This window comes from Ciconia boyciana, chromosome 3 (genome assembly GCF_034638445.1).
Source record: "Ciconia boyciana chromosome 3, ASM3463844v1, whole genome shotgun sequence".
In the NCBI taxonomy this organism is placed as follows: domain Eukaryota; kingdom Metazoa; phylum Chordata; class Aves; order Ciconiiformes; family Ciconiidae; genus Ciconia; species Ciconia boyciana.
Window position 1 is genome coordinate 72,584,490 of NC_132936.1, and position 27,083 is coordinate 72,611,572.

The 27,083-nt window shown below is 40.2% G+C and overlaps 1 protein-coding gene across 3 annotated transcripts in view; it reads right to left on the minus strand.

Moving 5' to 3' along the window:
• The window catches only part of MTHFD1L (methylenetetrahydrofolate dehydrogenase (NADP+ dependent) 1 like), a 160,970-nt gene that overhangs the window by 34,077 nt on the left and 99,810 nt on the right, over positions 1-27,083 (minus strand). For all 3 annotated transcript variants that reach the window (XR_012041534.1, XM_072856110.1, XM_072856109.1), the window contains 2 exons: positions 19,523-19,630; positions 17,644-17,796 (listed from right to left, as the gene is read on the minus strand). Coding sequence is in view for 2 of the 3 variants with exons in the window: in XM_072856110.1 (XP_072712211.1) it covers positions 17,644-17,796; positions 19,523-19,630 (261 nt within the window). In the remaining variant the exon portion in view is untranslated. The remainder of the gene's footprint in view (positions 1-17,643; positions 17,797-19,522; positions 19,631-27,083) is intronic.

Genomic DNA, 27,083 nt, shown 5'->3' on the forward strand with positions numbered 1-27,083 from the left:
TTTGAAGACAGGACAGAAAATAACATGCCATATATGAAGTGATACACAAAATGGGTAAGTAAGTAAGAGCCCCTTCACAGCAAGAGAAATAACTAGAAGCTGCGAATCCCAGTGACTCTCAAATGCCAACAGGATGGAGAGGCAAAAGACTATTTGCTGTCAGCTGCCAAACAGTATAAAACAGCAGATCCAAAACCAACACATGGTGCCAACTAATGAAAGAGGTGATGAGATTTGTCACTGCAAGGAGGCCCCACCAGATCCCGCGAGCACACCTGTCTGGATACCTGAACGCTGGAGGCAACCTGCACAGGGGTGTCTTGGTGCTTGGGAGTACGTGGCGATGACAGCCAGAACGACTGAAAATGATTTTTGTTTCCCTTCCTGATTTTGCATTACGATTTGCTACACTGTTGCAACATTACTCCCTAAATAGATAAAAACTATTTATTCTCCGAAGGACAGACAGGAAAACAGTACAGGCAGAAGAAACAAGAGAGAATGAGAGGGACTGGTGAGCCAAGGGGAAAATATGTCCTGTGCAAACAGGGACAGTATCAAAGCCACTTTTAAAAAGGCAGCCAGCATGAGCACAGCAAGGACTAGCTGAACTAACAGAAAAAAAAGCAAAATATTTTATCAGCAAAATGCTAAGAACGGAGGGATATCACTTCAAAATAAAACTGCTAAAAGATGGAAATAATGAAGCAGCAGTAATGATGTTACACAGTCCTTAAAATCACACCTCTCTGAGGCCCAAGAACACGTATCATCTCTAATGTGGTACAAGCAACATCCATCCCAGTAGCCTTAACTTCAGGAACAGTTCTGTCATGGTACCTGTGAATTAGGTAGCATTTCCATTTTGAAGACGTCAAAGTTTAAATAGCCAAAGCAAACAAGGAAACAACAGAACAGAATAGAATAGATTATTTCAGTTGGAAAGGACCTACAACGATCATCTAGTCCAACTGCCTGACCACTTCAGGGCTGACCAAAAGTTAGAGCGTGTTATTAAGGGCACTGTCCGAATGCCTCTTAAACCCTGACAGGCTTGGGGCATCGACCACCTCTCCAGGAAGCCTGTTCCAGTGTTTGACCACCCTCTTGGTAAAGGAATGCTTCCTCATGTCCAGTCTAAACCTCCCCTGGCGCAGCTTTGAACCATTCCCATGTGTTCTGTCACTGGATCCCAGGGAGAAGAGCTCAGCACCTCCCTCTCCACTTCCCCTCCTCAGGAAGCTGCAGAGAGCAATGAGGTCGCCCCTCAGCCTCCTCTTCTCCAAACTAGACAAGCCCAAAGTCCTTAGCCGCTCCTCATAGGACATGCCTTCCGGCACTTTCACCAGCTTTGTTGCCCTCCTCTGGATGCATTCAAGGACCTTCACATCCTTCCTAAACACTGTGTGCCCAGACCTGCACACAGTATTCAAGGTGAGGCCGCACCAACGCTGAATACAGGGGGATAATCCCCTCTTTTGACCGGCAGGTTATGCTGTGTTTGATGCAGCCCAGGACGCGGTTTGCCCTCTTGGCAGGGCACACTGCTGACTCCTATTGAGCCTGCTGCCGACCAGCACCCCCAGATCCCTTTCTGCAGGGCTGCTCTCCAGCCACTCCTCTCCCAATTTATACTTGTGCCTGGTGTTACTCCGCCCTAGGTGCAGAATCTGGCATTTAACAATCTAACAAATACTAAGATATTGAGGTTTTCTGAGAAATACATGTTTAAAACAGCAGTATGGAACTACTTATTAAGAATTTATCATATGCATCTTAAAACCAATTCTCTATGGAATTAGGAATCAATATGCCATTGCATCCAAAGCCAGATAATTTAAAATGTAATTAATCTTTTATTCCATGGAAATTATATGGAGCTGTTAAAATTGTGCAATGAAAATAACACTCTTCAGTGGTAGTGAAAAGGCAGAAACATTTACACCCGATTTCCTTTTTTACCTTTTTAGGAAATAACTTTTTTCTATTATTTCTACAGATTTAAAAAACAGCTTCAGCAGCTGGTTTCCTCTATAAATCTAGTGCTCCTACAGTTTGTTCTACAGTTGGGCTCAAGTACATCATGAGAAACATGAAACAGAAAAGGATGGGTCCAAGACACATTTACGTTAAATGAGCACATTCCTCCCCATTTTATCTTTAAACACCAAAAAAGTCAATTAGATCTTGACTTGTTTTCCATAAAACTACAACAACCCTTTGAGTTTTGTTAGTTTTCTGTTGGATTATAACAGCTCCTGCAACTGTGTTCATCATTTGTAAGAAAACTACCCTCCTATCTGACCTGCTTTTAATCCTTCCTCAGTAGATTTATCTTCTGAAATTCTCACTGCAATGAGTTGCATCAGACTTACTTAATACATGGAACAAAGCTAATAGGAAGTACCTGGCAAGGCTTCCCCATGACTTACATTAGTGCTGAACACATCAACTCATCTAGAAAAGCAGACCTAATCACAACACCAAATGAGAACAGACTTAGACTGTCTTTCTCTGAATGCCTAGTGGTTTCTCCTCACTTTACAAATGAGCATTCAATTTCAGTTTAATATGACCCTCTAGGTAATTTTACCTCATACAAAATAACACACTAATGCAACACAACCAACAGGTCACTCACAGCATTGGCCCATACAAGAGAGATCTTCGCACTTCAGTTAAAATGGTTTTAGGTGAAGGTTTGAATGAAGACATTCATTCTACAATTACAGTGACTGTTTTTTATGCCAACTTTTTCTCCAAGTTTACCCTTAATTTGTCAACAACTTCTCCAAATTTACCCATAATAAATTCCTTGAGGGTCCACACAAATTGCCTTTTCACTTTCTTGTTGTTGCTTTTCACAAAACAACAGAACAAAGTTTGCTGGAAAGAAAAGTACCTTTTTTTTTTTTAAAAAAAAAAATAATTAACAAGCGGAAGCTCATTCTGTGGCAAAGTCTAAATTAGGTTTTCCAGGGATCCCCTTTGGCAGGAATCTAATACTGCAGACTGCCATGGTTTCTAGAGATTATGCGTGAAGTTAATACAGAGTCAGCAACACCAGCCCATAAACAGTAACACAAATGGGAAGGAGAGCTAGGGCAGAGAGCTGAAGATCAGGAAGAGTTCAGTGCTTTTTGAGATGGGATTTAGGATGTCAGAGCTGCTTACTGCTCCAGCAAGTAGCATTAAGAACACACCTTTCATTCAGTACATTCCCTGGCTCACTCCTCCCTTGGACGAAGCCAGAAGCCCTCTAATCGACAACCCTCCCCACCCTCTGTCCTTTTTGGCAAGCCTGGAAGAACAAACCACGGTGACCCTAATGCAAAAGGGTGTAACGCTTCATAGTGAGGAAGTAAAAGGTGGGTTTGAGTGACACAGTGATGGGGCCAGCAAGTCTCCCCTTTACAACTGCACAGGCACAAGAAAGGAGGGAACTCCACGCACGCTTTGCGGGTATGCATACTCCTGCACTTCTGCACAGGCATTGCAGGCACATGGAAACACCTACATACTTTGAATGAACTCAGGACAATTCATTGGCATGCTCATTTTGAAATTTTGACCACACAGAAAAACCCCGCATTTGGATGCATGTGCCTTTCAGTCCCAGAGTGATCCCCATAAAAGCATATATGTGGTTATTGTTCTTTTTTTTTTTAATATACAACTTCCTCTTGGCTGGATCCCCAAAGTTGTAAGTTACACATTCTATTTTTAATATATGCCATAATCTGGTTTTCCATTTTGTTTCCATAAAATGTTAAGTTTTATGGTGCCAACAACATAGCTAAATTCTCTCCCTTTAAATAAAAAAAAGCCCTTAAATTGCAATTTATTCTCGTGTATATCCTGAACTGAAACAAAAAACTGTTTCTACTTAATGGACCAGAAAGCATACTCTTGATTTCTATAATACAATGGTGGAATTTTTTTTTCCTCCACCAGCTTTTCTGCTTCCCAAACTGGACACATTCCATCCTTTATGTCAAATGTATCAAAATAAAAACTGCCTCCAGCTGCCAAAACAGCTCCAAGGAGGGGGGAAAAGAAGAGAGAGAGGGGGAAAAAAAAGGGAGGGAGAAAAAAAAGGAGGGAGGGAAAAAAAGAGGGAGGGAAAAAAAGGAGGAAAAACGTTAGGCTTTTGACTGCTGTCATGAAGAGCTGATGGTCATCTATGGAATTATATCAAATTGCTGCAATAAAGTGTAATAAAATTGAACACAACTAAAACAAACAATGCATGGTTTAATGCAATGGGTAAATAAATGCATGCGTTTTCAGTGCAGTCCATAATCCAAACAAAATGGGGATAAACAACAGAATGGTGATTCTTAATACTCTCAACAGTCAGCAGAAATCTCTCTTGTTCAGTTATAGTGAAATTTTCCACGAACACCTGATGATCAAACTAAACGCATCCTTCTATCAACAAATTCATTCTCACAATTTACATTTCTCTGTACTTAGAAGGAAATTCTTCTCACATCAAATGATGACTGCTCCATTCATTGCACTCCACCTCCAGTATTAACATTATGAATTGAGTCAAACATGTACAAACTGATGGGTGGAAAAGTGCCCTTTCAACATAAATACACAGAAATTCTTAAACCAGTTTCAACAAGAAAGAGATACCACTCAAAATGCTGGTCAATGGCAAAGCTGAGTAGGAACTGAACTGTACAGCTCATACATCTCCTCTGGATACTGATATAGTGCATCTAAGAGCCTGAATACTCCACGGTAGTTACAAAATAGTAAAAAGATAGGAGAGCAGAAGCACTACGAAAGCACTGCTTTCAAACAGGCACACATCCTGCATAGCAGTAACACTCTTGGAAACCAGAAATTGGATCTGGGCCAAAAGCATGGTGAGAAAAATCTGCAGGACAGCCTTCCAAACAAGCACTGGCTGAACAAAGCCTGGAGCTGCTTGCAGGGGAACTCCTCTTTGACCAGGGAAACAGGGCATTCATAATCTTCTAATATGAACGGTACTGCATAAAAGATAGCCAACTCCACCAGCGTTTTTCTCCAGCATAATAACCACAGACCCCTGTATTTTGGCTTATTTCATGGATCAGAGATGTAAAAGTCACACCTTTTGTTGTACAGCTTTCTTGACAAATTCCCAGATTAACACTTCATTTCTGAGCACTGGCAGTTTTTGCCAGTAGTGAAAATGCAGTAACTTCTGAGCACCAAGAGCCAAGTTTTGCAAATGGAATTGTGGAAAAACAACTCAGTGATACCACCTATGTGATGTTACTACTTCTACTCTGGCACTTTTGGGGGTGCATTTGCCACACTGGGATATGTATAGTATTGCCTAAAAGAAAAAAGCATAATATAAGATTTTCTTACACCATGTTATCAGTGCTTCTCAAAAATTCTGATAAATTAACACCGCTGAGATTCAACACTGTACTTCTGTGAAGCACCTTTTCGGTTACAGTTTGAGTACAACAGCCTCAGTGATGTCCCCAAGGACACTTCTCCAGCAGCACCCTTGCTCCTGACAGCAGACTGAAAATAAGGAGCCAAGCATGAACTTTAAGTGGTGTTGAATTTCATGCAGTTTTGTGGAAAAGATAAATGAAGAGTAAAATGAGGTCAGGAGATTTATTTTCACTTATCTAAGAGAGGCTTAAAAAAGACTAGAAAAAGTACAGCAGGTTTCTATAGGTGACAAACTGTCACAGTTCTTCTGGCCTCAGTCAACTGATTGGTTTTATTAAGTGAGCAAGTAACAAAACCAGATCGTCTCAGCGTTAGAGTTTACTGATGATTTACTAAAAGGCAAACACATTATCCACATTCCTCTGCTGCTCTCATTCACGGTGTGCTTATTTGATTGCAACACTGAAACCAGAAGGCTATCTCAAACCACACCTCATATTCAGTATTGTGGGGTGTTAGCCTGCTAAGTGACTTGCTACATGAAAAAGGTTTGCCACCTTTGTAAGAAGTATTGCCTTCACATGCATCAGTGCAGCTTTCTCATCAACACATACTCAATGCTCCTTCATAGACTGCTTTTGATTATAAAAACAGAATTTAAGGAGAATCAGAAAAAGACTTTCTGAAGGTTGCAAGGGATATAAATGATATTTCTGTGACTATCACAAGCCTGTGTGCATTTAATAGTTGATGTGTTGGTTGCTAAACAATAATTAAAACTGAGTACATGTTATTTTGTATATTTGCAGAAACAAGAACTAGTTGGTTTGGACCTAGCTGTCTTTTTTAAATTGCTGATACAGACATGTGATCTCCAACTAAAAAAAGTTAAGTAAAAGCCTATAAAAATGACATTAAAAAATAGCCCCTGATGAATTTAGGGCAGCTGCGCAGAAAAGGAAACCATGACCTGATTACCTAATTCTTGCTAATTTTCTTGAAAGCATGTACTCTGAGGTTATGTTTAGACTCAAAGTCTTCAGAGTATTGCTAAGCTTTAAGTAGGACAGCACATGTAGATCTTTAACATTTTTAAAATATTTTCTTTCCGATTGCAACATTCCTATATATGAATGAACGCCTCATTCTGAAGTTCATGTCGCTACCTTTTCTTATTAAACCCAAAGCCCAGCTCCTTATGTTGCCTAAAGAAACATGGTTCTTAAAGAAAGATGCTGTGATCAGACACTCAAGCCTAAAATATCATGCAATTACGGGATTTTATCTTCAGAAAATCCTGAGTCCCTGGAGAGAAACTGTTTAGCCTACAACTAGCTCCAACCTTTGACATGTTACTAAAAAAAACATTATTAAAAATGTGAAACTGGTTAAAGTGAATGTTCCATTTATATTAGGCATTTTTGTATGACTTCAAGCAAAAGCTGAATGTCCAGCTGCCAGGCACTAACCTGTAAAGTATCAAGCATTGGTATAGCTAGCATGGCATTATCATCCACTGGACAGTTACAGAGGTAAGAGCTTAAAATGTTTCAAATGAGCCAAACTTTGCTGTAAAAGCGAACGCCCTCACATCTTGTGCTGCATCTCGCTCAGATTTCTTGTGGCTGTCCCAGACTGCACCACTACCCAGCGCACTGGATTTCAGCCCTGAGAACACCCAAATGAAAGGAAGGGTCTTACACACAGCCTTGCCGTGGCAAACCCACGATTTCAGCACTGAACCAGATACTGACTTTAACAGAGTCACCACAGCCAAGCCCGTCTTCACACAGCCCCTCATACTTCAGTTTGGGAATATCTAACTAATGTACACCTTCCGAACATAGGAGACATAGGCAGACTGTGGCTTGGGCTCCACGTCAGCCTAAGCCTTTCCATGCTGAGGTGGTTGTAGCTGCTGTTGAGTTCTGGGAGCTAAATAATGTTGACATAATTTTCCTCTATGACAAAAATATATCATAATGTAGCTGCTGCATCACAGTTAGCACTCAAGAAGTTGTACTGATGTTGGTAAGATAACTCATACCGATGCATTTTTGTATGTAATTGCACTAACAAAATGGTGAAGAGAGATGAAGTTATTTCTTGCCTTACCTGTCCAACTGTTAGCTCATACCTGATCATATCTTCTTCACAGGCTTATGGAAAGCTCTGTTCTTAGGAGTCCAGCTCCAGACCAAGAAATAATGTTCTTGGCTTTTACAATGTAAAAGAGAAGGAAGCATTAAACAGAATTTTCCCACAGCTGTGTGGAATAGGCATTGCACTGGAGAGGCTTAATCTTGGGGTAAAACTAAATATACTCCTATCCCAAAAAATATGAGAAGAAAATGGTAGGGAGGAAAGATGGGTCAAGCTGCCAGACACATCCACCATGGAGAAATGGGTGCGAGAGAGGGAAGTCACCGTTCTGGACCAGCTGACAGGGTGTCCATAGCAGGGTTTTAGTCCCAGACATAGGAAATGTTGTCAACTACTGCAGCATTATTTCTGCTGGGAAACAGAATTTCCTCAAGCACACAAGGATATGTGCCTTATTCTCTCTTTCCTTCTATTAAGAAAACAAAACAAAACAAAACAATCTTTTGACAAGCGATGTTCACCAGTGTGCAGGAAGAGCAGATGGGAAGACAGATGACAGTCACAGGTCAGCATCAAGTAGTGCCTCCGAGTACCAAAAATGCTGCATCTATAACAGCCTGTGGGTCACTGTTGTACCACGCTGAGAACACTTTTTTAAATGGACTTCACCTGGGAAATGTCTCTTGAGCTATAGGCTAGGTTTTATCAAGGTGGTTTTATGCAACCCTCTCCTCAGTTACGGTCAAAAGGTAACACTCCAGTCACGACATTTCACAGTTTCAGAAGTGAAGAAAGTTTGATCTTTTCAAAATAAACCCATTACCACTTACCAACAGTGAAATACAGTATGCCAGCATTTGTACCTTCTTTTTTCTTAAATAAGGACACATGAGGAATACCTCAGGAAATACGTTAGGATTTTTGAGTGGGTGGGTGGCGTAGAGGAGTAGCAGCAGCGTAACTTTCTTTTAGTGTTGTCCACAGAATGTAGGTCAGCCTACTCCAATGGAAATACCCCAACCCGATTCTTCACATTCTTAGATATAAACATTTCATGATTTTGCAGGCCAGGAAATTGTGAATTTTGTTTGTGGCCCTGCCCCTTATTTGTCAGGGGACCTTACTGTTTGCATTTCTGGATGCCTTATTTTAAAAACTGTGTCAAAATTTTGCTTGTCTTGCAAACTACTAATACAAAGTGATATTATGCAAATGTTGAGTATTATCATTTCTATGAAGCCCGTGTCACAATGTAATAAATTAGAGGAGCTCAGTTTCTAATTTCTTGATAAATGTTATTTTATTATGTGCAGGATGTATTTATTTCAGTATAAAACAATTTGGAAAATGCCCTTCCTTCCATATATAAGCCATTGTTTAACTAATAATAGATGCATATTTTACTATGTAAAAGTATAACCTATTTTTAACCTCATGTTTTCAAGCAAAGTTTATGAAGAAAATACTTTAAAACAGGAAATCAGAGTCCATTTCCTGTTTTAACAAGGATAATCCCTTGACCAGTAGGCACAAATATTCATTCCTCTTTAACATTAATTAGCGCACTATTCATCCTATATTTCACAATTTAATGAAAGCAAGCAAGTTGCTGGGGACGTTATTAAGTTCAAAACATGTTTCACCTTATTTATCCGGAACTCAATAAAACTGTTCAGTCACAGACTTGCAGCCTCCAGCTAGGTTCCTGCTATTAGCCTTAAATCACTTTTAGAGTTGCAATAACAGTAAGTTGCCAAACTCAAATATACAGCTATCTACATCTGCTAGATAGTTTGTCTTACTGGACAGTCTGGAAGAATTTCAGTTATTTGACCCAAACTGTAAAGTTTTTTGCTGCTTATCAAGGAATCAATACTTTTAAAATCTGCAAATTAGCATTTGAAAAACATATCTGGAAGAATGGTGAAGGGCCAATGTTTTTTTCTTTAAGTGAGCATAAGATAGCCTCTCAAAAAAATCGCAGGTAGACAGGAGTTTTAAAAAGTAACTGTTGCTTGTAAACGGCTGTATCTCTAAATTTCCAGTCTGAACCATGAGGCATCTTTTCAGAAACTGTGATTTCTTCAACTGAAGAAGCTTATCAGGCCGAACAAACAAAAATAGGGAGCATGAAACATCATTTCATTTCATCCCTATATGGAGGAACAGCAGAAAGCTGGAAGTGACAGAGCATTACTGCTGTCCAAGACAGGCAGCAGTGATACCCACCCCACCCCAAAGCCATCAGACTCAGTGACCCCTGGGTCTGGCAGCATAAGCCTCTTCATGCAGCAAGTCATCTAAAATATCATGAATGGGAGAAGTAAATACCTGGCTGCCCTCTCTACTGCTCAGGTCTGTACATCTTCTGTACAGATAGCATAATCAAAACATGAACTCTTAACACCGCTATTTCAAGACGTTCCATAAACTGATCAAATGCAAAGAGCTCAAAAATCAAAGTGCACACATACGAGGCTGATTAATTGAATGAGCTCTTAATCAAACCCGTTTACTTGCTCTGAACTGGCACAAGTACACAACAGGCATGCTAACCAGCACAGTTGTAGGAGAGGACCACGGTGGGCAGGCAGCACTGCTGCACTGTGGAGAAGCTGCCATGAGCTGCACGATTCAGCTACCCGCTTCCCTCTTTGCCCTAGAGAACGCCTGGCAAGGCTTTCACTAACTGCTCAGACTTGCACGTGCCTACATTTCCACTGCAAAGTCCCTACTTCATGTCTGAAGTCATGCATAAAATCTAAGGGCAGTGGTCCAAAATTGGTGCTGGCTTCTGCCCAAATTGCACTTCCCACTTTTACCTGGTGTGTCTTTCTTAATAGCAAGCCCCATGCAAATAGGCTTGCAAATAGGCTAAAGTACATCGCTCAAAGAGCCCTTATCTCCATATGGAATATCAGCCTCTTGATTTTTTCCTTTCTTAACGGATGCAGTTAAATTCATTCTTGCCTGGGATCACGGACTGTAAATCAAAGACAAGGGAATGAAACAAACAGAAAGCATAACCATGCTCACGGTTAGGGCTTACTGGAACAGACAGCAAGGATCTTAATGACTCCCAGACTCTCTGAAGGCCTTGAGCAAACTGTGCTTTCACAGAGGTGCCCCCTTTGGCTACATGCATGCTACAGGTGATTCTCATTTTATTTGCCTACACTAATAGCATTTGCAACCCTAAGACAGCTGCACTGAGTTCATTACATACAACTTCACAGGTCTGATGAGGGCAAGACATTAGCAACCACACTGAAGAAAACTGTTTCAGAGCATAATGAGTTATCTTTGTTCCAGCATCGCTTAAGCTTGTCCACACCAGCCAGGCACTACCCTTGATCCATACTGCCTGAGCTGATGTGTCACGTCAGCTAATCTTAACTGAAAACATGTGCTAAAGCACTTGTGATCTAGGCATACCAGTTTAAGAAATTCCTCTGCAGCAGCTCTGACCTACCATACCTTCAACGGAGATAGCATGGCTGACCACGTCCTCTGCCCCTTTACATGCAAAGCAAAGGAGGCTAGGTAAAATTCCCACTACAGGGGATGGGAGGCTATCAAATGCATTTTCAGGGTATCACTTACTGACTAAAGTGAAACATGAAAGTCACTTTTTGTGCTTGTAAATAAGCATCTGTTTTAAGGGACCTATTCAGATAAACGATTTCAAGTTAACAGTGGCATACATTTATTATTTAAGTCTAAGAGCTTGAACATAATGTTACAATTCTATGGATGTATTTAATAAAAATATCTTTGGAAAAGACAGCCAAGGAAACCCGATTGATACAAGAAATACAAGGTTCATTTTTGTCATTAAAAAGTTCATTTTCAAGTGTTTAGAGTCAAATGTAAACATTTGCATAAAAAAATCTTCTCTGACAAGGCTTAAAATATGGTAAGATGGGAAAATATGTAATACAGACACTGAATACAAAGAACTAATTTTACTATAGTCATACTGAAATTGCTTGTAATGCAGGTTGTATTGAGAAAAATCTCACCTAATCTAAACATTAAATAGCTTACCAAACCATAGGGTCTATTTTATTCTGTGATATGTTGTATAATGGTTTCATCCTGTCCCAAAACAACAAGTCCTCCTCCAACTATTCAGTTTGCTGAAATAACACACGTCTACACAACTTCTTTTTTCTTCTCAACAGAAAACAAAGCAAAATAATTTCTTTAGTTCTGCTAACTACAAGTGCTGACCCTTGAGGAATTTAAGGCTAGGTTTAAGGAAGCTGTAATAAGCTGCAAATGAATTTTGCCAATACAGCCAGCAATGGGACCTGGTCTTTCATTCAGAAAAGGCAATACGTTGTACTATATTATAACGTAGGTTAAATAATGCTTACTAGCAAACAAACAGAGCAGTCAAGAGAGACAACATGAACTACACAGAACCTAAGTGCCTTGCCTCCATTATCTGTCAAGATATTGCTAAATGCCAGAGGAGAAAGAGAGGCTGTTTGGTTTTGGTTGGGTTTTTTTTGTTGTTGTTGTTTTTGTTTTTGAGGGTGTAAGAGGGTATTTTACCATATGTCTGTGTCACAGCTATAGAAGGGAGGTGCGATGATCTGAAGCAAAGTATATTTACTCTATATTTCCAACAAGCGCTGGCTTAACCACATCAGTTTAAAATAGTTGAAGCAAACAGCAAATGCTCAGAGCATATAGAAATTTCTGAACTATCATTTAAATACGTTCTTTTCTATGTACTTTCAAAAGTTACAGAGATCATAATAAATTTTTCAAGCCAGCTAAACTCTACTCTTTTTCTCTAAAATTTAAAAAAAATCTTTAGCCATCAGCAAGACATGTTCTGCTCTCCTGTAACTACATCCATCAATTACTCCCATGACTTCTTCCTGGCTAGATCTTAGATCGTGTAATTGTTTCAACTAACGGTTTTGGAACATCTTCAAATCTCTTTTACCCTTGTGGCTTTTACTTCAGTGCCCTCTTCCAGTTCTCCATGTACATCTTGGATGTGTCTTCGAATCATTTCACAGGTATCTCCTCCCACTGGTATAACTCTCAATTTAACTTATTTTCCTTTCCAGCCAACCCCATCTTTCCAATCCTCCCAACAACCTTCTATTCCCATCTTCTCACCGCAAATGGTCATAATCATCCTTGAATCTTAACTGCCTCATAGTCCACATACCTGGGTCATTTCCAAAGGCTGCCACATACCCCTTTTCATTATAATCTACAACTTTTTCCTCATCCCTTCAGCTAAATCATTCACTTGGGCCTATTTTTGCCTCATCTACAGAGACCCTCTCTGGCCAACCCAATACGGCCACAACTACATCATGCAATCCACCAAGGCACACAGGTGGATTTGCTGTTACTACACTAACCTTGTCTCTGCCTCTAGCTTTTAAACACAACGAACTAAAGTTGACTGTCCTCACCTTCACTTCCAGCCATTCATCTTACCTATGTGCTCACCCCCTGCCCTGTCAACCCTACCCTGAATAATTCATCAGCCTTCCACCAAGTGTAACATTATTCAGCATTTCTATATGTGCACACCTGGTCACTGTTCAGGAAAGATGTGCCCTGTGTAATTCAGAAAAACCCTCTCCGTCCTTCCCGAGAGGGATTACACCTACTGTAATAAATGCAAAGACACATCATCTAACAGAGGAGAGCGTGGGCTTTTCTTTTCCTGTTAGCATTTTTCAATTCAGAACTACACAATTGCTAACCTACATTTCCCATGTGAGTTTAGCTTCATAGCTGTCCTTTTCTGTTACTTTTTCCACACGTACCGCAGTTATCTCAAAACCAGCCTGCGGAGTCTATGAGCACCTAGTATTTTTACAGCTAGCTGTTTGGGAACTTCTGAGCACTGCTACAACACAGCAACTACAGAACAGCAAAGGCAGGTGCCAAATGCCACATCACAAGGGACATTTTTTGGACCGAGAGAGGTCAGAATACTTAGCAGAGCACTAGTCCTTTGTAAACGATATGAAATTGCATGGTAAGCTAAATGCTTTACAAGGTAGATATAAATCTCACCATCATTCATGTTTTTAAAAAGTCACCCTATGTTAACACCAATCATCAGGACGAGTTGGGCAATCCACCAATAATTATTCAGGTGTCCCATAAGAGAGCCTGAGAGAAGTTACAAAATGACAGTTTGGAGACAACTTGGGCCTCATGCAGCACTGAGAAACTGCAATTTCACTTCAGGTGCGCCTGGACTCCAGCTTATGTTCAAAGGACACCCTCAAAACTTGTTAAGCTCTCAACCACTACGAAAGAAGAAATTCATTCAACAGGGAACAATATTCTCCTTCTAAAAGTATTCATAAAAATATTTACTTTCAGGGTCTTTTCTCCCTTACAATATTCAGGTAATATTTTAGCAGGACAGTCCTGGCTCTCACCTGCAAGTGAATTAGGGCTTTATCACTCCCATAAACTGGTTTCAAACCACACTGGGTTGCCCCAAGAGTTCCTTCCCAGAGTATATAGTTTCAGAACTAGTTCCAGAGACTTGAACTGCTTTCTCTATGGGGAGAAAAATAATATTGCTGTAACAGACCGACCTTTCTTCAGATATGTCGATATCTGAAGGATGTCAGTTCATTGTGAGAATCTGGGAGCTGGCGTGGCTCCAAAGGCTCCACATATTTTCAAAGGGACCTTGTTTGTAATTTTAACCCATTAAAACAAAAGTGCATGGCTGGAAGAGGGTAGTACATATTTAAAAATCTCACTGTGATTCAAACACGGCTATATTACTTGCACCAGTGATTTGGTAGCGTCATTTCACAAAGGCAAAAGACAAAAGGTTTTACTTCTATGACCAGCCTGCATTCTTGCACATCACATGAAAGAGAAAGAACAACAGAAACGTGGCTGAATGTGAGAAAGCACCAAACTGCAATGGCTTTTTGGGTGGGGGTGGCGAGAAACACTTATACTACAAAAACCTAGTATTTCTCCACCCAAGCATTGCTAGTGAATGACCTCACTGGTTTCCTACATATACTCCAGCAGCCTTCCTGCCATCACTCTGGTGAGCCAAGCAATGATGTCAACAGTCCACCTGTGAGAGTGATGTAGCCCTCTGGGTCATGGTCACAGAGAACTTGGATAAAAGCTGTGCCAGTGTTAATTAAATGCACCTCTTGTTTCACTGCTGATTTCCTCCGATAAGGCTCAGCTCATTTTTCCTGGAAAGACTTCCATGCTGCAAGGGAACCAGAGCCAACCATAACACAAAACAAATATTGCTTAGAGAATATGAAGACAACATGTTAAATATTTAGCTTAAAAAAAAAATAATGATTGCCTGTCAGTGCTGGGGTAAATACAAATCTCATTAATTTACATGTGCTAATGACAAGGTCAAACTACAAATGCTAGTTACTGCAGATAGTTTATTATCTTTCAGCAGTACTTATCTCTTTCATTTGTAATGCTCTTCCTGATTAAATTGGAGCAGAATTCTAACAACCTGCTTTACCACCGATAAGTTCTGCCAGGTTAGAGTGAGAGGAGCTTGTCCAGTAAAAAATATGCTTTGAGAATGGAGTTTGACATTTAATTAGCATCAGAATTATCACTACAGCTTTAATGAACATGTTGTCCAATAGCATTTATTCTGCCATCCAAAAGGTCTTAGCTGTAGGAAGGCTCTAAGCAGCTTAGGTATTAAGGATCCTCTTCCATTAATAAAATTAGCCCGCAAGTAATGAAAGGAAAAAATACATACTGCTCCTTTTTTTCCTATATAAAGAAATCTAATCCACTGTCATGACTGGATGCTTTCACCATATGCTGTCACCAGGATTTCTGTAATCCCTCTACTCATAGCATCTGACCTCCAGCCACTTTAAGCCTTCAGGACATGCCCTTTTATGCTTGCTTTATTCTTGTAGACATTTTCAGATAGCTTTATTAGTAAGAGAACTATCAAAGGAAGACTCTCAGTTTTGGAACCTGACATCAAAAATATTCCTTCTTGCACAACTTAAAACGTACCACTAGCCCTAAGACTTAATTGCTGACAACAATGCACACAAAAAATCTGAAGGTGGCAAAATAGAAAAGTGATCTCAAAAGCAGTGGTACAACTCTATTATGAGAGTTTGTTTCCTGATGATCACAACTCTCAACTCTGAAAGGCAGCAAGTTGGACCTCTTGCCATAAATTTAATTCTAGAGAAAGAATTGTATGGTAAGGGTGTTAGGAATACATTCATATTCATTTATTTATTTTGATTTATAGCAACTGTGATAGTTCCAAGGAGTGTTCTGTCCCACATTCCTGAGCATTAGCAATATTTTCCAAACAACCAATGATCGATGTCTGTCTATTTAGATTTTTAGCTCTGGGGGATCTTATGTTTATATAGTACCTTGCCCTACAAACTCTCTTGGAATACATAACACTAAGAGTATGCTGCCTACCCAGTTCCTGATATGGGAAAAGTTCCATGGCTATACTACCTCTCACCAAAGTCAGGGTAACTAACTTGGACATATTTTTTACAATCTTCCCCAGTAAGAAATCCCATACATAAAATGCCCTTCATAAGAACCATATTTTTTGGTTCTAGGCGGAAACCGAAAATGAGAGGTAATCCTTGAACTTGTTTGGCCTATACTGCTCCTATGGACAGTTCCTATGGATTTATGAGGCTGAACTGCAGCTAGTTTGTGTTGAAGCGTGCAGAGAGTGACTCATTCAGAAAGCTCAACCCAAGAACATTTCACTCTGACATCCTACAGAATAGCTCCCTCATGGATTTGAAGTAGTTGCTGCCCATTCTCCACATTCACTCCTTCTCAGAACTTTATGACACACAACTTCCAGTGCAAACTTGAATCCAGGCCATGAAGGAGATACTAGAACTTCTGACAAATTTTATTCCGTCATCAGTAATTGGAATTTGGTCTTACACAATTTAAATACACAGCTGTGTTCCACTTCTGGTGGATGCGCATAATGTGGCCATGCAGAAGGAAAGCATATCCCCAAGTCCAGTGAGTTGAAGTGACACAGTTTCCTGAACTCCAGGAACTCTCCTGGTCAGAAAGTACTTCCTTCCTTGTTTCAAACACTTGATTGTTTCAGAGGGAATTCAAAACAATAGATTAGAAACTTGCAACCTTTCCTAAGTGTACTGCTACACGAGGAAATCAGGCCGTGCTCTGGGAAGATGAGATAACATTGGGAGAGTACTCTTTCCGGAAATGCAATGGCTTTTGCATCCCCTCTCTAGCACCATCCCATGGATCAGCCACATATAAGTAATAATTCATGCTATGAGATGTCAGATGCAGTTCAACTACTGTTTGGAATAAGATGTGCGTGGTTGGCAAAAGGCATGAGCTAACTAGCTTCTCAGCTACATTGATAAGGCATGTCAGGGAAGAAAATATCAGGAGCTTCCTAATCTGAGTCTGTACTTTGAGGACAGGTAGGAAGAAAGGATGACAATTGCCTTTTTTTAGCACCTCATTGTTTAGATCTCCAAAAAGGAGAAAGAATGTGCTACTACTTCTGCAATTAGAAATCTATCCCTTCCCACTGTAACTTACTTTTACAGAACCAGCAGAGATGTTCACAAGGACTAGGAATAGATCAGCCTCATCAGCTGAAAAGCAATCATTTTAATCATACACTTTTTCCTAACATGATTCCTTTCATCAAAATACATTACAGAATGCTTTGTAATGATGGATGAAAGATTTAACATTTAGAATATAATCATGTAACTACAGTTATTTACAGACTGCAATTTGAATAAGGAAAGGCAACGGACATGTAAATTCATTTTTCTGCAGCATTAGGGTACCTAAGTATCCTAGACTAACTGAAAAACATCAGAAACAGAACCAATGGCAAGAGTCATTCTCTCAGATCCTGTAGTCAAAGCTCTTATATATTACATTTTCCTAATTCTCTTTTCCTATCAACGTAGAGCTACAAAAAGTGTGAGGATAAAATTATTATAAAACACCAAGAACTCACCTGATTCTACACATTATTTTTAGAGGCAAACAGGAAATGCACTTCCCTGTCAAGCTGGGTCAAAGGAAGGGGAGTGATCAAGTTGAATGCTCTGCACTCACCGTTCCTACCAAAGGGTAAATGAATCCAGCTCCAATACTGGCTCGCACATCACTAATCGGCAAAATGAAACCAGTGGGAACGCCCTTCCTCTCAGGCTGATGGGAGAGGGATAGGTGAGTTTTTGCCATACAAATAGGAAGATTTCCAAATCCCTAACAGAAAAGGGAAAGAAAATAAAAAGAAAAATGCTTTTAAGAGTACAATAAAGACAGAATATATTTTCACTTTGTTATCAGTAACTTCTAGAAATCCTAAAATCCATATAGCAATAGTTAACCTCTGTTTCTGAACAGCTAATATTTCAGAAATGGACAGAATACTGTATTTTACATGCTATTCTCTCTCAGCTCAGGCCTGTATCTCCAGACACTTGCCTGTAGTGACATCCAGCTTCTAGAGTGGGTTCTCAATCTAGAGTTAGGTGCAGAAGTTGCCTATACAATGGCTAGAGTGTGCTATTTTCAGAAAGGGCGCACAACAGGTGCCACACTGAACAAGAAACCTACACCAACTCAATAAAACTCCAGTATGGCACTTCCCTCTGGGCTCTAACGACCTAGTTAGATACCTAGTTGAGACCAGGATTCATAGTCCAAAACCCTCTAAAGGTACTAATGTCTTCTTGGAGGTAAACACAAATGGCTCATGATGCTTTGCTTTGTTTTTAAACAAGACAAAAACTGCATGAGGTGATGGCACCCACTTCACTAATGACAGTGCAGTAGTTACTCAAAAAGTGGGAGAAAATCAGGGAAAGGCCCTCAGCAGCTCCCCCCAGACTATTTGTCTCCCAGGTTATCGATTAACCTTGAGTCAGGCACCTTCCACTCTTCTGTTCAGCTCCTTGACAAACAGGGATGCAATTCACAAGGCCAGGAGGAGAGGTGGCACCACAGGGAATTGCCTCTGCAGCCCAGCGCTGACGACAATCCTTTAATGACATTGTGAAAATATTTCCTAATACTACTAAAGTTTAGACTAAAAAATGGATTAGAGAATCATAGCAGGAAAAGCTAAAGACATGGATTATTTTGCTTCAAGTACACTAAGTAAGCTTCTTTTCCATCTAGAAAATCAAATTAATTCTCAGGAGATTTGCATTATAGAGAAGATGGCTATACTTCTGTCTGTCTGACCAAGCTACTGAAGTATACTCAGGAATTTTTCCATGACACATCGTCCATAGTTTCTATTTTCTGACAGAAAGGCTCCAGTCATGTTTACGCGCAGAAGCCGTTCTATTACATAAAATACATTCACCTCTCCATGTGATTTCAAAACTGTTTTCAAAATGTAACAAAACCCACTCCCACATGCTTTAGGAACCATGATCTATTTTGCCTTCTAGCATTTATAACCCCTTGAAAATAATATGAACAGAAGGAAAACAGAAGATTTTACAAGCATTGGGAGCTTTGTTACTAACGTGTATAGCTGCGCACAGGTCTTTTTGTGTTTGCAACTCATTTTTTGCAGGTACAGATGAATGCTCATATGCTAAAATTGGGCACATTCACTAGCTGCTACTTTTGCAGATGTGCAGTTATCACATTTAAGGCAGTAATCTAAAATTACCACTCTGCATAGAAAGTACAGAGTTTCATCAACAATCTCAGAATTATTCCAAACACTATACATATCTTACAGGAGACAGCTTTCAAGGTAGCTTTCAAGGTAGTTAGGTTAGAACCATTCTGTTCTACCTAATCTAATCTAAACCAATCCCTATTGACCTTTGCAGTTTAGCACCATGGGTAAGCTCATGCCTTTTAGCAAAGCTTGACTAAACACTCCAATCTGAGAATCTTTTACAGCCCGAGGTTTCCTAGGACTCTCATCCAGCAAGTACCCGACTGCGTAATTCACTGCTGTTCTTACCTGCCGGGTGTAACAATCAACTTGTGACTGAGCAGCGGGAGACAACTCTATATCCTGAGCTCCATACACCTTCTGAGCAATGATCCTTATTTTCTCAACGATAGGAAGCTGCAGAGACAAGGAAACAATACAAGGATGAACATTAGCCAAGAGAAACTAGCATCTTGTTTGCTGAGTGAGAAATCTGAATATCTCATTTAGATTCATCCTTGCTAAACAGGCTTGCTAAAACATTAAACCAAGTAAAGGGCACTGGTGATGAATATGATATTCAGCTACAGGTACATGAATGACAACCATGATTTCAGCTACTCCATCATTTAGGAGCTGCACAATTTGTGCATTACAAAGTTGACAACATGAGCTTACACTGTTGCCTAAAGTGAGGGAAGAAAATTACTGCCATGTAGTTTTAAGAATCAAGAGCTATCACACACTGCAGATACAAGGAAGCAAGCTCCACTGGGTTAACGGGGATCACTGGACAAATAAATTTAATTTCACACTAAAGATAACCTACACAATGAGTGGAGAAGGCAAGGTAGCAGGCAGCCAGGGAAGGTTCCTCTGAGAAGCAAAGAACTGTAGCAGAAAATTCCTGACCCATCACTGCTCTTTTGTCTATAATTTTTTTTTTTTTTATTCTCACCTCCTATCCTTCCTAACATATGTATTTTGAATTGTAGCATTGATACTGTAAAGCACTTTGGACGCTTAAAAAAAAAAGAATATGAGAGCATTCTAGGATACACTTTGAAATCACAAGTCACTAAGTTCAACCTCAGTCTCCATGAGTATCCACGTCATGTTATTCAGCTCAAACTGTATGTGTGTTCTGCCTTTATGGCTTCTATTTGAAGGCAGATGCAGACTCTCACATTCAGGCTGTTAGAAATCCTTTCACAGATTTTCAGCAGACAGTTTTTTGTGGTCAGACCAGGCATTTCCTTTCTGTGCCATAATTTCTGTTTATTAAGAGTACACAATGCTTTCTTTTTCTTATTAAGAGCATGCAACTCTTTCTTTTTGTTTTGAATGACCTTGGAGAAAGCAATTATGACCCCTATAGCCTATTTTAAACAAGCCAACCTCTTCGACTTCTTTCAATAGGAAGAGGACAATAGACGAAGGATCATACCACCAGTTCAGCTACTTCAGTGCTGACCACAGATGGCCAGAGATGTGTGCAATACTCCAGGGAACACCCCACCAGTAATTTGTACTCTAGCATATTTAATTAACAACACACGTGGAAGAAGTGTTGAACAAAATCTAAAGAGATACCACTCGGGGAAGAATTCTTGGTAATCTCAAGCAATATAAAAAGCACCAGAACACAAAATAGAAGTATTTCATTTTTATTCCGAAGGCAAGAAATTGGTTTGTGAATAACAAACTCTATCTGGTGCATTTATAGGAAGTTCCACAGTTAATCACATTTTTGCAATGCCTGTGTAGAAGTAATGGTTTTGCTGCAAAGATACATCAGTTGAAGGGTTTGTGTCAGACTGACCTTTTTTGTATTTATGATTGAATTTTAGAAAAATTAAAGTTTAAAGTAGTCTGCCTTTACATTAATAAAGAACTCCAGTAACAAAGACATCACAAGAAAAGAAGCTTGCCAGACTCTCAAATAGCTTAAATGTAAGTCAGTTAAAAGCGACTAAGGCTCAAATAAAATCCCTCTCTCAGACACAAAATTTCAAAGTGAGGTTTAAAGATGTTCCACAAGACACTTGCTGAATATGCTGACTATATGATTATTGCACCTTAATTGGGTGGAACGACATCATATTCCTGACTTCAGGCTTTTTACGGGAATCCAAGCAGTTAAAAAAAATCTAATGAGGATTGAGATAACACATTGCAAATATCCTGGATATAATTCCTGGCAGCGTTAAGCTGAATAGAATACTTCAGTGACATGGATAGCCATCACGAGATGAAACTTCTTCCAGGTTGATTATTCAGTACATTCATACCCATGGCAGTTTTGAACACAATGGAAGAAATGCAAAATGTGTTGGTTAACTTGCCTTTTGGGTGCTGTTTGCTTGCAGTCAAGAACTAACAGCAACAGCAAAAGCAAAAGGAATTCTACTCCCCATTGTCAGTAGGCCAACATCAAAACAAACAGCTTTCTGCATAAACCTCAGTCAATTCACTGAGATGGAGACGTTCATTTAGATTCAACTTGCATTTGTATCAAAATATTTCAAACTACTTTGACAGCAGCATAATTACTATGCCCTCAGCCCCCTTCCAGCAACCATAGCTGTAGTTTCCAAATGAAAGGCAGCAGGGCTCTGGCTAACATCAGAGCAGACTGCTGTAATGACAGTGGTGGCATTCTGCTCCTCCCGGGATGTGCTCAATGTCTTGCATGACTGAGTCTGATCTGGACAGTCAAACTGTATCCCTACAGATTTAGGTTTGGTTTTTTAAGCAGAATTTCAGGGCCTTTTCAGGCCAGCACCCACACCCCAAATTCTGCAAATTGAACCTCAGAAGAATCACCAGTGGGGAAGCAGTTGCGGGAGCGTGAATGGCAAACAAAAGTGGTTTTCTGAGACTTGTTTTTGGAGGGCATGTGCATACAAACAGGTGAGGCAATGTGCATGGTATCAGAGGAGAGTTTGAGCCTATTTAACCTCACAACACAGGCAGATGAGTCCTGGCTGAGCCCAATTCAGATAGAAACCAGCAGGGAGGCACAGATGCTCTATACACATTAACACAGCCCATGCATGTGCACACTCGCAGACATGCTTCCTTCCTGAAATTTCAGGAGTAGGGAAAGGAGTACACTACACCATGCTAAGGATCCATCTGTTTCCTAGTATTTAGTGGGATTGTTAAGGGATTGTCTATTTAGAATCACAGTGTAACAGCGTTTCAAGCTAAAAAGTTTCCCATGTTTCAGTTATCAAGTAATACTGCTAGGAAACTTCATTTTAATTTAACTTAAAGAAAGAAAAGCCACCTCGTACTTTACATGAGAAACAAAAATTCATTTTGCTTGAAACTAATATAATGGTATTCATGAGAAAAGAAGCTCTAGTAATTCAAGAGACTTTTTATATATATGCCATAGCAGAAGCCTGGATGTTTACAGGACACTTGTAAGAACAATTCTTACTTTTTCTTATCTGGTCTTTAAGGGCAAGTTTAGCTTTAGGTTTTCAACAAAACTGTTGATTATTCAGCCCTCCACTATGGAAATACTCTCACTGATGGGTACAGGCATCCATCATATGTAATAACGCTTCACAGTGTTAATTCATATGGAAAAGTGCCTAGCTGAACTCAAATGGGCTGAAAAATAGAGGCATATTGCACAAGTAACTAAGTCATTAAGGGATTTTAAGCTGGATTTTTGCTCCAGCTGATACCAGACTCTTCTAAAAAAATCACGTGAGCTACCTATTTGTACCTTAAACACCTTGGTCAAGTATCTGCCAGCAGAAACCACATATCTCCGACACTTAGGAAAAATAAGTACTTTCACATCTCTCTCTTTTTTTGTCTGAGAATTTTCTACAATGGCCTAGGATATTCCTGAACCAGTTGTTCACTCCCACTCGCAAACTACAATGTGGCACCCTCAGCTACGCTGATGCAACTATGTGTAGGCCATCAGTAAAATAGTCTCAATGAAAGGAGGATGAAAAGTCTCATCTGGACAGTGAGTGTCAATGCACCTGTATGAACAGCAACTTGGTTCCACAGCACCTCTGCTATCCTGACAGCTATGGTGATAAAGGTATTTATAAAACGTGCAGAGTGTCAGAAGCATGAAAGAATTAGGATCAGCAATAAAAGCTGTTCCTCTTCTTATTCCCTTATGTAAGGTTGTGAATATTACACAACTACGTACATTTAGATGGAGAACAGGTGACAGACAATAGATATACAATAGACAGTATGGATTTAGACAAAAAACTGACTTTTATAGATATGCAACTTCGTATTGGTACTAGTGCTGAAGGAATTATGGTAGCTTCAGAGAATTAATTCCAAATTCAGTTTTAGCTTCTGGAGAAAATGCTAGCATGAAATACTCAATGTAAACTTATACTGAACATGAGAAGGTGCTACAGGACCACACGGTTAAGTAGCTTTGGTGTTTCTCTCAGAAACAACCAATCTCCCCAGCCCTGCCAGAGACAATGTGCATTTCTGAAATCTCGCATATTCAGAGCTACCAAAGCCATATGCTTTTTCTGACACAAGCACAAACACACATGCTTGTTGAAGCTACCAAGCACCCACACCATAAACAGGATCGTCTCCTTGGCTAAAGCATAACAAGTGCTACAGCAAAAGTGCACAAACTGCTTTCACAAAAGCAGTATCTGTGTAGCTGTACATTTCATTACTTGACAGAGAACAATTAAACCAAGAAATCAGCACTGATAAAGAGGAGAGCCTGTCATTCCCAAGACTGAATTGATAATCCAAGGTGAACACACCAGTGTTGTCACCCAGCCATACTGCTACTTCCAGGCCATGCCCCTTGCAAGATGTGATGTTAGTGCAAATTGACGCTGTTTATTACACAGTCTTCTTTCTTCCAATACTATCAACTGCAAGTTTTTTAATAGTGTTTAATTTCTGCTAGCCTTTCTTCATCTCTTCACTCTTCATCTCTTCCTTCAGCTATAACAGCAGACTGTGGAGCATCATTTTTCCACGTGGGGCTTGATGAGGATTTCCATGGACAGCAGACCAGCTTCAACAGACCCTCCTTCATCCTCCCTTCCTCTACTGCTCACACTCACCCATGTGCCAGTGCAACTCAGAGGGCAGCACCACTGTTTGTGCAGCTGCACATACCAGAGAAAGTGATCCAGGCTAAAACATAACCCAGGGAAAAAAAAAAAAAAAAGCTATTTTAACCCGGATCAGTTCACACATACAGTTTACCACAAAGGCAAAGCCAGTACAAAGCAGAGAGACATTTGCAGAAAGAATTGCTCAAATTGTTCAAATCTGATCACTGAATGTACCAGCAGAAACAGTGAGTTGGGGCAGGGACAAGCAGCTTGGGTGGAATTCCTGAAATCAGTCTTGTTGCCACAAGTCAGTATTATGTGAAATGAAACATGTAGATTACTAGGGATCTGGCTTGGGACTGTGCTTAGGATTCCCATCTTTTACATCCTAATCTGGACACCTGACTTTAAGCTCTTTGGCTACTGGAGAAACAAGTTCATCTTTTTAACTCCCCATAGCCAATCCCTGAGACTGCTGAAAACAACCCCTGTTCCTTTCCTTCTTCCTTTCTTCTGCTTTTAAACATTCCCCCCAACTACCTCACCAAAACAGAGACCAACAGAAAATGTCTCTGAAAAGCCAAAGTCAACAGCAGTAAGTCTGTAGTCATACTTCATGGCACCAGGTTGCAGCTAAGCCACACTACTATGAGAAGCACTGGTGTTATCTAGCTTAAACTGAATACCTTAAGTGAATGCCTGTCAGTGCAGCACTGCCTGAAAGGATCTCTTCACAGTTATGCAACATAAATATTTAAAACTACTTTATTCTCTGAGAAAACTTAAGATTCTGCGGAAAAACACACATTTAACCAGAGAATATACAAAAGCACTATTCACTTGTAACTTACACATTTAATACTTCAAGTTCTTTAAACATTCACTTTAGTCTCATGGCCTATTTTTAATTATGAGATCACCAGTTTAATTATGAGGTCACTAACCTCTGGGTTTATTGTTGCTAAGCTGCTTGTGTTTTAACAGAAATTCTTAAAATAGTTTAAAATTCAAGGCAGTGGCACTTTTTTTTTTTTTTTTTTTAAATTTTAACTTATGCATTCACTGAAAGCAATAATAAAGAATCGCTGGTTGGCTAAGTGAAACAGTATGCAGACATCACTCATTCCTCTTCTTGGGAAGGTTGCCAAATGAAAACATATGATGGGAGTATGGCTGAAGGTGCTGTGTGGGGTGACAGAGTGCAGTGCTAAAACAATAGCTGACTCTGCACATTCGAACTCCTACTTCCAGCTTTTCCCCTGGATAAAATAAAAACACATTTATTAAAGTATCTGTATATTCTGGTTCCAGAAGATCTGTGGCTGACAAAAGGATTCCCAAGTCTTTAGCACTCCTCTTCCTTTGTTGGCACAGGATGAGAGTTTGTTTTTCAATTTGCAGAAAAGCATAGTCAGTCAAGTTAAACAGTTTGTGAATCAACACCTAAGCCTGTGGCCTTAGAGATTTATTTTCCATTTCCCCAACTTCAAAACCCCAGCTGTGCCTAAGAAAATTGCTTCATGCAAAGAATAGGAAAATAATGAAAACAAACATAAAAGTGCAGTGCCGTCAAGACCCTACATCCACAAAAAAAAGAGATGGAGTGGAAGAAAGATAGCTTCCAACCCTAGAACACCAAATTCAGTGAAAGAAGTGTCCAGACTCCACCAAAACCTCTTTGACGAGAGTGGAAGGAGAGGCTGGTACAGCCCTGTGGAATTCCTCTTTAATGTGGCTTCACTGCTAGATGGCTTACTAGCAGTAGGGTGGGGGGAAATAGTTTAAAGACTAGCATACCATGGAGGGCAGCACAGCCTGCATTTCAAGATGAGAAATGATCTCCATCATTTATTAGGAAAAGTTTCAGTAAGGAGCATATATAATTTTATTTATTCCTACTCCAGTAGTGCTTAAGGACCTTCCATTGGGTCCATACATGACTGAACTCCATGCTGTATAAAGAACAACACAGAAGTTATTTGCCTCCTAGGCAAAAGAACAGAGCTATGTTGGGCTGATGTGACAGCAAACACATGATGGATGGCTTTCATGGCTTAGCGGCTTCATGGTATTAGAGGAGGAAATAGAAAATACCTCTAACATGCCCCCCCCCCCCCCTTCAATCACATTGGGATTGAAAAGATGACCAGTTTACAAATGAAGAGAAACACTCTGCCTTAGGTCATTCCCCTGGAGGTCAGCATCCTCAGACCCAGGCCCCATGAGCCCTTCTTGACTCTGCCTTCCTTTCGAGCCACTCCCCTTTCTCCTAGTACACGCACCAAGGAGCCTTCTCCTCCACTGACCAGTCTCTTCCCTCCTTCATTACTCACAGCTCATTCTTGTTATTGGAGACCATGGCCAGCGGATGGAGGAGAAGATAATGCACAGAGAACTGCTGCTGGCAGAGTTTTCCTCTGTTTTGATGCTACCCTTAGACCCCTCTGAGTGATCCATCGTCTCTGACAGCTGAAGCTAAGACTGGAAGAAATGAGGCAAGTGGCAGCCCACACCATACTGCCATAGCACAACAGAGGCAGGGGCAGCCAAAACTGTGGGCTCACATGCTCCAGATTTGCCCAAGTTACTATTATGCTCCCAGCAGGGAAGAAAAATACCAGTGCTGAGGCTGCTAACTGCTTGAATGCCTCCCTGAGAAGTGCTGCTACTCAACCTCATTCCCAGTGGATGGTCCCAAGCTGAGAAAGCTCTCCTTTGTTCTGCAGGCTGGCCAGGCAATTCACTGCACTCAGCCAAATATTTGTGCAATCAACTTCCACAGTATG